The following is a 14,426-nucleotide window of genomic DNA, read 5'->3' as shown; positions in this document are numbered from 1 at the left end:
TATATATAATAATGTACAATTCCACCATTATCGGGAAGTGTGAAATAATTAAAGATGAAAGAACTTTTCAAGAGTTTGGTTCCGCAGGTTCAATGAAGTTTGAAGTAAAGTTTTGGTTTGTCCGGTCCAAGCCTTAAAAGAACTGCAAAACAAGCTTAGAGATTCCGCAAGTTCGCTCTTCAGTACTTACCTGTCCGCGCTCCCCCAGTGTCCTTTTACAGGTCTCCAGTGTCTCTGCAGCCGCCTCCAGCCCGCTCAACCAATCACTGACTGAGAGAGGACAGCACTGTGGCCAGCAATTGGTTGAGTGGGCCGTCACTCCTGAGACAAGAATGACAGCCAATCACTGGCGCGGTTCTGACCTCTCTCAGTCAGTGATTGGTTGACCGGGCTGCAGGCAACTGCCGGAGAGCTGTAGAAGGACACTGGGGAAGCACGGACAGGTGAGCATATCCTTTTTTTTATCCCGCACATAATCTGTGTACACATTGACCGGGGGTGCAGATGGCACGGAAATGCTGCAGATTCTCCCCATTAACTTCAATGGAGACTTTGATATACGCAATAAATAAGCAGTTATTGTGGATCTGCTTGAGACTTCATGTGCATTGAGTCTTTCTCCAACATTAATACATTCTGCACCAAATCCAAAACAAAGTGACACAATACAGCGCAGATTTTCTGCTTTAGGTTTTTGTGCAGACTTGTTCAGTGTGAACAAACCCTAAGCCAGACTGAGGTTACTGAGACGAGAGGATCAGCGGGAGCAGCGGGCAGCACAGGAATCATACACCATGTTATGTCACTCAGTCACGCGAGGAGCATCATGATCTTATGCCTTGTATCCGGCTATAATCCATCAGCTCTCGGGGTATCTATAGTGAGATACACAGACCCCCTTACGTGTATGGAGGAAGCAATGCACCCCCAGGAGGGGCAGTAATGAGCAAGGACTTGCTGCAGGTGCTGTAAAGTGTGGCGAGGTAAAGATAAGGATGAAATGTTCATTAACTGTTCATACAATGTATATATATATATATATATATATATATCTAGGTATCACCATGGCGCTCATCCCGCTTGGGGCTAATATTTATTTTCCAAGTTATTCAAATGATTCACAGTTGTGTCCGGCTACGGCAGCTGGACCTCATACAGAGTGGCGGCTCAAAAAAACCCAGTCCTCCGCAGGGTTTCCATAGCAACAGGCCATTTTTCACTGTTTCTTCTGCTCTTTGCCGGCGCGCTGACAGGATGAAACTTACCTGTGATTGCTGAGTATTACTGCTGAAAAGAGATAAACTCTTACTCGTTGGGCAAACACATCGCCCCATCATAAAGCGGAAATAAGAAGGCCTCAATATAACTGTAAGCCATTGTGGCCCCATCAGCAGAGGCCTCAATATGTGCCATGGTGCCCCATCATAAAGCGGAAATAAAGCCTCAAGTAAATGGAATTGTGGTGCTGCGGAAGGGAAGCCAATATGGGCTGGAGCCATTGTGCCCCATCATAAAGCGGAAATAAGGCCTCAATAGGTAACTGGCAGGAGCCAGTGCCCATCATAAAGCGGAAATAAGAAGGCCTCAATAGGTACACGGGCAGGAGCCATTGTGGTGCCCCTCATAAAGCGGAAATAAGAAGCCTCAATATGTAACCGGGCTGGAGCCATTGTGGTGCCCCATCATAAAGCGGAAATAAGGCCTCATAGGTAACTGGGCAGGAGCCATTGTGGTGCCCCTTCATAAGGATGCAGGCCTCAATAGGTGGCTGGAGCCATTGTGGTGCCCCATCATAAAGTGATGTACAGGCCTCAATATGTAACCGGGCTGGAGCCATTGTGGTGCCCCATCATAAAGTGGATGTACAGGCCTCAATATGTAACCGGGCTGGAGCCATTGTGGTGCCCCATCATAAAGTGGATGTACAGGCCTCCATATGTAACCGGACAGGAGCCATTGTGGTGCCCCATCATAAAGTGGATGTAAAGGCCTCAATAGGTAACTGGAAGCCATTGTGGTGCCCATCATAAAGTGGATGTACAGGCCTCAATATGTAACGGGCTGAGCCATTGTGGTGCCCCATCATAAAGTGGATGTACAGGCCTCAATACGTAACCGGACAGGAGCCATTGTGGTGCCCCATCATAAAGTGGATGTACAGGCCTCAATACGTAACCGGACAGGAGCCATTGTGGTGCCCCATCATTAAGTGGATGTACAGGCCTCAATACGTAACTGGGCAGGAGCCATTGTGGTGCCCATTGTGGTTATGCCCCATCATAAAGCGTAAATAAGGCCTCAATAGGTAACTGGGCAGGAGCCATTGTGGTGCCCCATCATAAAGCGGAAATAAGAAGGCCTCAATAGGTAACCGGGCAGGAGCCATTGTGGTGCCCCATCATAAAGTGGATGTACAGGCCTCAATATGTAACCGGGCTGGAGCCATTGTGGTGCCCCATCATAAAGTGGATGTACAGGCCTCAATATGTAACCGGGCTGAAGCCATTGTGGTGCCATCATAAAGTGGATGTACAGGCCTCCATACGTAACCGGAAGGAGCCATTGTGGTGCCCCATCATAAAGTGGATGTACAGGCCTCACTAACCGGACAGGAGCCATTGTGGTGCCCCATCATAAAGTGATGTACAGCCCAATAGGTAACTGGACGAAGCCATTGTGGTGCCCCATCATAAGTGGATGTACAGGCCTCAATAGGTAACGGGAAGGAGCCATTGTGGTGCCCCATCATAAAGTGGATGTACAGGCCTCAATACGTAACCGGACAGGAGCCATTGTGGTGCCCCATCATAAAGCGGATGTACAGGCCTCAATGGTACCGGACCGAAGCCATTGTAGTGCCCCATCATAAGTGGATGTACAGGCCTCAATACGTAACCGGGCAGAGCCATTGTGGTGCCCCATCATAAAGCGGAAATGTAAGGCCTCAATAGGTAACCGGGCAGGAGCCATTGTGGTGCCCCTTCATAAAGTGGATGTACAGGCCTCAATATGTAACCGGGCAGGAGCCATTGTGGTGCCCCACATCATAAAGTGGATGTACAGGCCTCAATACGTAACTGGGCAGGACCATTGTGGTGCCCCATCAATGTACTCATTGACTGACAGCTCTCTGTCTATATAGATGACTATCAATCACAAGTCAAAAACAATTTGTCCTGAGACTTTTACCAAAACTATGGATGAATCTGCTCGGCTTCTCCTGCTCTCTAACAAGATGGCTGCAGGCTGGGCGAGATTTTCAATGTGACAGATTCCCTTTTAGGAGTGAGTATTAGGCTCAGAGGTGTAAATCAGTCACAGGGGGTGTACATATGAGGCAGAGGGGGTGTAAATATCTCTGAGGGAGCGACTATGTAGCTGAGAGGGCAGGAATCAGGCTCAGGGGGTGTAAGGCTATAATCACACAGTGTATAAACAACGGCCGCTGTTTGATACGTTCCTGCGGACAATATTTCCATATCGGATGCAGGAACATCATTTTATTTTAATTGGAATGCGGACACATTTAGGTGGTGCCTGCAATCCAATTAACCATTGAAGACTATACAATGTACGGCCTTCAGAACGTCCATACAATGTGTGAACAAAATGGGAACAGTGGCCTAATAAGACGACCCTATACAGCAAGTATGACATGAGAAGACATTATAGTAGGGACTGTGTTACAGATCATACGTTAGGGTCCCCTCTGTTCCGATCTGCACCTGCAGCCCCCATCATGGCCGGCTCCACAGTGACCAGATGGACTTGACTGCCTTGTGTTCCACAGATGGATGACTTTTACTGAGAGCCGGGTAGGATGAGAAGTCAAGCTCCTTATCTTGCATCCTTCCCCTGTATTTCCCATCATAGTTGATGGCTGCTCCATTCAGCCGATCAGTGAAGCCTGCAGCTTATGAGCGTCCCGTGACATCAAATCATTCACCAGAACGTGACCGTTCTCTCACAGTAACAAACAAAGCCTCGGTGTATTCACTCCCCGTCTGGGGCTTTCTTGTCTGGATGAGCGCTGATCTCTCGCCCACACACTCCTCTCACCCCATCAGACGCCATTGAGAACCACTTCTAGAACGTTCTCCCCCCCATAAAAGATAGGTGCCATCAGCTCGATCACACTTGTCAGGACTCTCGGAGATCTTAAGCCTGATGGAAGAATACAAGGACGCGCTCGTCCGCGGTTGTCAGGGAATGAGTAACGCAGCTCTCAGGCAGGTGACAATACCCGGCAGTCATGTTTGGCCTGAGTCCATATTAACAGCTTTCATATTCCCGCAGCAAGAGACATCTGGGGTCGTATTAGGCCTGAATTTATAGGCAAGAAAATGCCTGGAAGTGACAGCCCATTAGCACCGGGTTTATTTAGTGGAATGAAATCACGAAAGGAAAAACATGTCGAAATCTTAGCTGAACACAAAACGAGTCACACAGAGTGTATAAGGCGGCTGTTGTGGAGCGCTAACACAGAGAAAGGGTCCAAAGGGAGCGGAACCATAAGTAGTGGCTGAGGCATCAAACAACCGTCAGCCTAAATCATGGCGGGACGATACGTCATAGCGTTCCGGCACCCCGATCTCCACCTACTGGAGCAGATACTCTCAGCTCTGTCACCCTACGTTTAGTTATCCTCGAAGAACTGAGTGTTTGGTCTATGGATTGCAAAAAGGCATAACAGAAGCGTGCTGAGCACAACTGGAGCAGCTGGAGTCCGATCGTGCGGCATTCGATTAACAGCGGCTGCAGAAGTTGCATGCAGCAGCAGTGGTGGATTCGGCCTATGGCCTGTGGCTGTATCCATGTTTTCCAGTACTCCCTAGGGCGGCATCTAACTTCTTCAGCCACCAGTAATCGAATGCCGCACGATCAGACTCCAGCGTGTGATCATCTCTATTGGCTATCCAAGGAAACGAGATCAGAAATAAAGAAGCACGGTGATCAGCTGATCTGTCTCTTCATTTATACAATCAGTGTGTGTGTGGGTAATCGCACGGTTAGGAAATACTTTTCACATCTATCGGATAAAACCGTCTCACAAGGGGCCGTAGACAACAGACATAGTAACAAGATGATAGTCGCCAACTCACTTTAGGGGTGAACTAATTTCCCAGGCATCAATAGGAAACGGAGGGGTTCCCAGTGCACCTCCACGGAGGTCTGAGTCACGTTTTTAAATTGCAGTCCTCTAGGCGGAGAGATATCTGGAAAAGAAATACGGTAATGCCCATTAATGATGGAATTGAGGTACACAACGACCATTGGGGACATTCAATCAATATCCCAAGGATATCATAGGATTAAACATTACTCCTTAAAGTGAATGTACCACTAGAGACATCACTTTGTGTTTCTTCCGTGAACAGAACAGCGCTGGTGGGGGGATGATGCTGCCGTGGTCCTTTTTTTGAACCGCTGCCCAGTTGCCATGAACAGCACCATTGTTTTCCTGAGCACTGACCCGGTATAAAGCACTGGAGGTGGGCCCGCTGGCTCCAAGTGTGATGAAACCCACCCCTGTCTGTGATGAGGCTCCATTAGAATCAAAAGCCGCGTCACAGAGCGGAGGTCATCACAATGGGGGCCGGTGGGCCCACCTCCAGTGCTTCATACCGGGCCAGTGCTTGGGAAAAAGTCCAGTGGTGTGCGGGGATGTTGGTACTGTGGTTCTTTTTTGAACCGCCACCTGGTTGCTGCGCATGTCCTGTTCATGTAAAAAACACAAAGCGATGTACCTAGTGGTACATTCACTTTAACCACAGTATAGGGGGGAAACTAGCCAATGTGTTTGGGGTCTGACCGCAAGGACCAATCATGAGAACACAGGTTAGCTGTCCCCTGAGCGTTTTTTACAAATTGTATAATAGTATTTGTTGTAGCAAAAAATAAAAAACAAAATAGGGAAAACAGAAACAGAAAAACTTCTGAATAAAGCTTCAAAAATTAATGAAGTCCCACGCAAGGGACAAAATACAGACAGGCAAGGGAGTGGAGGAAAATGAGAAACCATGGTAACTTACCTGTCCCCGTGCCTTGTAGCGCAGCTCCGGGGTCCTGTACCCAGCCGTCGGTGACTGAGTGATTGCCCACCCAGCCAATCAGTGACTGGGGGGCGAACACCACTGCAATCACTGACTGACGGAGCGGGCAATCACTCCGCTGGGTCGTGACATTGCAGATAGTAGAGCCGGGTACGTGACGCACCCAGTTTCCAACTGAAGATGATGGCTGACGGCAGCGACCCAGGAGCGGCACAACAGAGGCCCAGGTCACGGGTGGGTTTACTTGTTTATTATTTTGTCAGCCCCCCCCCCCATCATCAGTTTGGTGGGACGTCTCCTTTGAAACAAAAGCTCAATAAACATCACAATACTGTGTGTGCACGTAACCTAAGAAGCGTTCAGTGCTGGTGAGTATTTTCACAGCAAAAAAAAAAAAAAATGAAAAAAAAAAAAAAGAGTTCCTCGTTTGCTTCCTATATAATTCCCGTTAATGAAAGGTGACTCTTCCCTTTGTAGGTGATCACCGGCTCGGCAGGACATTGCTTAATGAAAGGAAGATGGGTAATCAAAGGGGATGACTGATCCGATTCCCAGGGATAAAGGAGACGCCATCACAGCATCTCGGTGGAGGATAGAACCTCACTGGCTGAACATTTCCATGGACATAAATGGTTTCTCTGTAAGTAAATAGAATGTTCTAGAGACTGGCAATATGGGGCTCTATTCATATTAGTAACTGGGTCACCAAAGCTTTGATGGATTCTATTATTCTATACGGACATATAATGGGGCCGTCAGCTTTGTAGCACGAAGAAGAATATCTCCGGCTATGCTAGAGGCAACAACCATCCCCAACCATCCTCCTATAGATTATTGATATGTTATAGATGTACAGGCGGCTACTCACGTGTTGACATGGTGATGCTGGCGGGCTCGCTGGTGATGTCACTGATGACGGAGCAGACACTTATATTGTAGGTCGTTCCCGGTTCCAGTTCTCTTATGGTCACAGCGCTCCAGTCCCCGGGGACCCTCTGCTGTAGCTTCTGTTGGGGTCCCCACTCTCCCGGCACGGCTGGCTGGTATGAGATGACATACTCCGTCACGGCAGTTGTTCCTTGCCAGACCAGATCTATCCAGTGGTCTCCGACAGCCGTTACACTGAAGTCTACCGGTGGGGCCACTAGGAGATAATGTAGAGGAACGTTATAGGCCTCTGTAACCCCCAATATTACAACACATAACACTACATACATTATAATAAATTACAATACATAACACTACATAACAATTAATTACAATACATAACACTACATAGATAACAATCAATTACAATACATAACACTGACCACTATCAGCAGCAATGAATTAGTCATAAAACCCTTTACATATTGCTAGGATGGTACAGCGGGTACATACAGACGTGAAGGCTTATCCGTTTATATACTACAGCTTCATATCATTCCTTAAAGGGATTGTTCACCAAAATAATTTTTCTTTTAAATCAACTGGTGCTAGAAAGTGCCAGAAATCTGTAATTTACTTCTGACACAGTGCTCTCTGCTGCCACCTCTGTCCATGTCAGGAACTGTCCAGAGCAGCAGCAAATCCCCATAGAAAACCTCTCCTCAGCTCATTTGAAAGAAAAAGATTTTCACCGGAGTACCCCTTTAAGTGAAGATCCCTTGCAACAAAACCTGAGAACCTCCTTGAGGCTCCTGCGTCTGAATGGGAACACGATAGATACAGGCTGTAGCGTTCCTGGGGTGAGGGTCAGCTGCAGTATGACCCTGACCCGTTCTCTGATGTAGTCTAACCATCCAGTACAGCATAGGATGGGATTGTGACCCTGATGTCGGACACCTGCGAGGGTTAATATCACCGCCTGAGGCCGTGAACACATCTGCAATGGTGCTTGGGAGGTTGGAGGACACAAACCCCCTGAGCGCTATAACAAGCCAATGCTTTAACCTTTCCTTTTAAAGCGTCTCGGAGTGAAGAATGAAGCTCTGCGTGAGGACGGAGGAAAGTGTCTCCATTCTTTGATGATCAGAGGGAAGGAGAGGAATGGCGGCTTCTGTCAATCTTCCCACAGATTGCTGTAAAATCCCGGGACCAATGGCTTTTAGCTGTAAAGCTCAACCAAGTACCGTGGATAATTGGGCGGCTTTTAGTTTATACTCTCTCCATAGACCCCCCATCCTCTCCATGTCCTGCCAGGTGGCCGGGGATCCCATGACTAACGTAACGTCCCAGCCAGATCTCTAAGCCGATTTACTCTTCTACATAGACATCTCTCTGGGTAAATCTCATGTGGTATCAAGTTCGGCATTGGATGCTTTGTGTGACCTGTATACTATAGTATAGTAAGGACAGTATCCGCTCTGGTAGTGCCTGTGCTTACACCGAACAGATACAATAATATTCTATGGAGGACAGATGCTGTACATGCTGGGGACTGGTGCTCAGCTGAGTTACCAAACTGGTCAGGTTCAGCAACGTTTTCCGAACCTGAATGCGTTTGACTCCCAGCGTCTGGAGACATTAGAGCTGATGGCCTACAGCTGTCTCCATGTTTTCCAGGACTCCCTGGGGCGGCATCCAACTTCTTCAGATCCTGGGAGTCAAATGCCGAGAGGTTGGGTTCAAAGGACGTTTCTGAACCCGAGCAATTCAGGATTTCCGCTCAACACTGCTGGTGACTTATACATTGATAATATATAACACATATAATACATATAACTTATATAACACATATAACACATAAAATGTATATAACCTATATAACACATATAACCTATATAGCACATATAATACATAAAATAAATATAACCTATATAATACATGTAATACATATAACCTATATAACACATATAATACATATAACTTATATAACACATATAATACATAAAATAAATATAACCTATATAACACATATAATACATATAACCTATATAACACATATAATACATAAAATAAATATAACCTATATAACACATATAATACATATAACTTATATAACACATATAATACATAAAATAAATATAACCTATATAACACATGTAATACATATAACCTATATAACACATATAATACATAAAATCTATATAACCTATATAACACATATAATACATATAACCTGTATAACACATTTTAATTTCCTTGGGTTTTTGTTGCTTTCATTATCCCATCGCTGAATGAAGCTGATCGAGGAATCGGTTATAGATTTGCAGATGAATAGATAACATATAACCGCGCGTTTGACGCTACTATTGGATACTGCGTGAGGTATAAATTGTGAATAAAACATTTCCGGTCTAATAGTCCATTTACCTCTGTATAAAGGAGATAATTCTCAGTAGAGGAGGCCGTCTATGGGCGAGGACAGCGCTGACACATGGGGCTAAAATAACGCCATCAAAAGTCTCTAAATTGGGCAAAAAATCTTCAATTTCTTTGAACTAAACATTCACTGTAGTTATCATTTACTGCAACAGACAGAAGCAAATGTAAGAAAACCTCTATCCGATGGCAATAAGCAATATAGGGTGCGATCTGGTGGAAACTGTCTCTACAGAAAACACAGGAAACAATTCCAATGATTTGATGGCGTATAGCACTTGTAGAGAAACTACCTTAATAGCGTAGCTACTATGGAGGCAGACCACACAGCTGCTATGGGGCCTGTGGGGCAGGGGGGCCCGGGCCCCCTAGGCATTACAAGTGGCCTGCCTCCATGGTACTACAGTAATAGCCACTGGTGACCCATACAGCTCACCAACAGCCCCCCTGGCAGCCGCTGTCACAATCCTCCACTCCGCTGCCCCCCCCCCCCCGGACAGAGACCCTGGGCGGCTTTAAAGGGCACCTCCACTCAGTGGGATGATCCCCTGCCTGGCAGCATCCCCCCTAAATCTGCCCCCCGGCCCGGACACCATAGAGCACATAGGGTCAGCAGCGGCTTCTTACATCACTTGCTTTTTGAGTCCTTCATATAAAAATTGATCATAAATATAGAGAATCCATGCGAGTGTGGAGTCATCGCTCTGGATTGGAAGAATCGTTTGGTTTATGTCTGATCTGTTTCTTAGATTAATCAATAAGGGACAAAGCTTTAAAGTTACCCATCTCCCCCTGGTCCTTTATTGAACTTTTTATACACATCTTTGGTCAGCTATGCTATGTATCTATGCAAAATAGTGAGCCGTCTCCTGTCTTATTAGCTGCTGGGTTCCTGAGTTACAACTTTTTCTAAATGCCGATCTATATCCAAGATGGCGTCGGCCAGGAAACTACATTTCCCATCATGCATCTCCCTGATTCGCCCCCTTAGCTTTCTTTCTCGCCCACTGCTGTCATTATTATTATTATTGCACAATAAACACAGGACTGTTTTTTCACAAAATCCATACTAGCTGATGGTGTGGCAGAGCTGACGCCCGCCTTACGGCACCTTCCAGTCATTTTGTCTGGTTGCATAAAGATGTCTCAATCTAAAACTGAGACAGAGCGAGTTCATCAGCAACCTGACCTCAGAATAACCCTCCCAGCATTACAAGAAGCTACAATGTTGCAGATACAGCTGGCCAGGGACTTGTTTATATCAGCTGTCTCAGAAGGGAGGGGGAGGAGGAGGAGGAGACAGAGAGAAAGGCTCACACACAGATTTTTGCGTCTTCAGCAGAAAGCAGCAGCTGAGAACTGGGGGAAGGAGACTGAATAGATAATAACAAGTATGGAAGGAATTGTTAGTCTCACCATGGGCAGCAGCATATCAGAAGTTATGGTTAGGTGGAGTACCTCTTTAAAGAAGAACCTGACCAGTTAGGAGATCCTCAAAGTTCCTACTTATGTGCACTTGTAGGATGACAGCAATATACAACAATACATATATTTATAGAGAGAATTTCAGAGCTTTTTGGTCTCTCTGTGAGACATGTAAGTGCTCTGCCAAGAAATTGTGTCTGGAACAAATAAAAACAGCAAAGTAATGTGTTTATTTCCCCAAGCTTTTCATTTCTGGTGACCATTCCCTGGGAGAGGTGGCAGCTGATGGACGGCACCCTGACAGCACGGTCAGTACGCGGGGCAGCTGTCCGGCCTGTCTGCTGCCGCTCCACATAATCACCAGCTATTTCCTAACCTCATAAAACCGAGAACGCTGTTACACAGTCTGCGGCCTCATAAAAATTACACAGATGAATGAGTATAAACCAAAAATGAAGAGTTTGATGAGGAACTTCAGATGTAAAAGCCGCAGATCTGCAATAATAACCTTTAATTTCATTCTCCGTGTAAAGAAGCCGAGAGGTCACTCCCATAGACAAAGGGCAGAGACATAAAAGAGACGCAGGATTGCAGAGCCTTCCTCCCCGACTATATGGAGAAGAGTTAGAGGGTTTATACAGCCGAATGGAACATTTACCAGAGACCTTTGTGCTTAATTGCCTTATTTTTATGTCTTTGTGATGTACAGAACCTGACAACAAGACGCAGCCAGGTTATAAGAGATGAGAGAAGAAGTTACCAACCTGTGCAGACTTATAGACCTACAATATGTGGATGTGGCCCCATTGTGCTACCAAACCGGCCTGGCTTTGGGCCCCGTCAGGGAGCGGAGTCTCAGACATTTCTATACTTGGTAATTCAATAACATATCCAGATCGATGCATTAAGTTACATCGATATCTGCAGCAGATCCTGGATGTGTGATTGCATCAATCTGCAGCAGATCCTGGGTGTGTGATTGCATCAATCTGCAGCAGATCCTGGGTGTGTGATTGCATCAATCTGCAGCAGATCCTAGATGTGTGAATGCATCAATCTGCAGCAGATCCTGGATGTGTGATTGCATCAATCTGCAGCAGATCCTGGATGTGTGATTGCATCAATCTGCAGCAGATCCTGGGTGTGTGATTGCATCAATCTGTAGCAGATCCTGGATGTGTGATTGCATCAATCTGCAGCAGATCCTGGATGTGTAATTGCATCAATCTGCAGCAGATTTTGTTGTTGTAGAGTTTTTGTTGTTGTATAGATGGAGTTTTTGTTGCTGTAGATGGAGTTTATGTTGCTGTATAGATGGAGTTTTTGTTGTATAGATGGAGTTTTTGTTGTTGTATAGATGGAGTTTTTGTTGTTGTATAGATGGAGTTTTTGTTGTATAGATGGAGTTTTTGTTGTTGTATAGATGGAGTTTTTGTTGTATAGATGGAGTTTTTGTTGTTGTATAGATGGAGTTTTTGTTGTTGTATAGATGGAGTTTTTGTTGTATAGATGGAGTTTTTGTTGTTGTATAGATGGAGTTTTTGTTGTTGTATAGATGGAGTTTTTGTTGTTGTATAGATGGAGTTTTTGTTGTATAGATGGAGTTTTTGTTGTTGTATAGATGGAGTTTTTGTTGCTGTATAGATGGAGTTTTTGTTGTATAGATGGAGTTTTTGTTGTTGTATAGATGTTTTTGTTGTTGTATAGATGGAGTTTTTGTTGTATAGATGGAGTTTTTGTTGCTGTAGATGGAGTTTTTGTTGTATAGATGGAGTTTTTGTTGTATAGATGGAGTTTATGTTGTTGTATAGATGGAGTTTTCGTTGTAACCGCTCTATTGTCTCGGATAATAAGGACTCGTTCTCTATGTAAGCGATATACTTTATATATATATATATTAGACCCAGAAGCTTCCGCCTTAATTCCAATTATATTCGTGAAACAACTTGACAATCCCGGCGACTTCTGGATCTATTTCCATGGCTACAGTTCTCACTCTTCTCTCCGTCTCGTACATTTTTAGTCCCTAAGCGTAAAGCGCCGCCTGTTTATGCGCTAATCATTTCCTACAATTATCTGGAATTCACTTATTTGCAATGCAAATTAAAAATGTATTAGGACTAAATTCCACAAAAAGTATATTTACTTAAATGATTTTCTTGGAATAAATTAGAGGAAGAAACGTCAGTGTTTTAGCGGTGATAAAATATTACATCTAAGGACGAGAGGATCTGCGGCTAATGACAGCCGGGACCGTCACCCAACAATTCACAGCGCGCGGCGGCTAATCTGCTGGATATTGTGGGAAATGGAAAGATTGACTATAATGTCCCCTTTGTAGCTGCTGGTAAGAAGACGTTAGGTAGCAGGTGGGCGCACGACTTTCTCAAGAGGGGAATTTAGAATATGAATTTCCGAAGCTTTAGCTGAGAGTAGTGCAGCGGCACGTCACCCGTCCATATAGCTCCTGGTACAGCCGGCTGAGGAGGGGGTCTATGGGCGGGCTATTGGGAAGAAAGCGTACCAGCAAGTACGGAGATTTGTATTTTACTTCTATTAAAAAATTTTCTGTCTTCCAGTACTTATCAGCTGCTGTATGTCCTGCAGGAAGTGGTGTATTCTCTCCAGTCTGACACAGTGCTCTCTGCTGCCACCTCTGTCCATGTCAGGAACTGTCCAGAGCAGCAGCAAATCCCCATAGAAAACATCTCCTGCTCTCCATTCATCACCCTCCCCGCCCATTCATCACCCTCCCCGCCCATTCAGCACGCTCCCCGCCCATTCATCACCCTCCTCGCCCATTCATCACCTTCCCCGCCCATTCATCACCCTCCTCGCCCATTCATCACCCTCCTCGCCCATTCATCACCCTCCCCGCCCATTCATCACCCTCCTCGCCCATTCATCACCCTCCCCGCCCATTCATCACCTTCCCCGCCCATTCATCACCCTCCTCGCCCATTCATCACCCTCCTCGCCCATTCATCACCCTCCTCGCCCATTCATCACCCTCCTCGCCCATTCATCACCTTCCCCGCCCATTCATCACCCTCCTCGCCCATTCATCACGCTCTGCGCCCATTCATCACCCTCCCCGCCCATTCATCACCCTCCCCGCCCATTCATCACCCTCCTCGCCCATTCATCACGCTCCCCTCCCATTCATCACCCTCCTCGCCCAATCATCACCCTCCCCGCCCATTCATCACGCTCTGCGCCCATTCATCACCCTCCCCGCCCATTCATCACCCTCCCCGCCCATTCATCACCCTCCTCGCCCATTCATCACCCTCCTCGCCCATTCATCACCTTCCCCGCCCATTCATCACCCTCCTCGCCCATTCATCACGCTCTGCGCCCATTCATCACCCTCCCCGCCCATTCATCACCCTCCCCGCCCATTCATCACCCTCCTCGCCCATTCATCACGCTCCCCTCCCATTCATCACCCTCCTCGCCCATTCATCACCCTCCCCGCCCATTCATCACGCTCCCCGCCCATTCATCACCCTCCCCGCCCATTCATCACCCTCCTCGCCCATTCATCACCCTCCCCGCCCATTCATCACGCTCCCCTCCCATTCATCACCCTCCTCGGCTAATCATCACCCTCCTCGCCCATTCATCACCCTCCTCGCCCATTCA

At 46.4% G+C, this 14,426-nt stretch overlaps 1 protein-coding gene across 1 annotated transcript in view; it reads right to left on the bottom strand.

Moving 5' to 3' along the window:
* Nucleotides 1-5,103: 5,103 nt before the first annotated feature.
* Nucleotides 5,104-14,426, bottom strand: part of LOC138777649 (tenascin-R-like) — an 83,813-nt gene continuing 74,490 nt past the window's right edge. Inside the window, exons 4-5 of the mRNA XM_069956314.1 lie at nucleotides 6,922-7,197; nucleotides 5,104-5,216 (exon numbers count right to left, since the gene is read on the bottom strand). Of these exons, the coding sequence (XP_069812415.1) occupies nucleotides 5,104-5,216; nucleotides 6,922-7,197 (389 nt within the window). The remainder of the gene's footprint in view (nucleotides 5,217-6,921; nucleotides 7,198-14,426) is intronic.

This window comes from Dendropsophus ebraccatus, unplaced genomic scaffold (genome assembly GCF_027789765.1).
Source record: "Dendropsophus ebraccatus isolate aDenEbr1 unplaced genomic scaffold, aDenEbr1.pat pat_scaffold_585_ctg1, whole genome shotgun sequence".
In the NCBI taxonomy this organism is placed as follows: Eukaryota; Metazoa; Chordata; class Amphibia; order Anura; family Hylidae; genus Dendropsophus; species Dendropsophus ebraccatus.
Note: the sequence above shows the minus strand (reverse complement) of the source record. Positions and strands in the feature narration are given on the sequence as shown.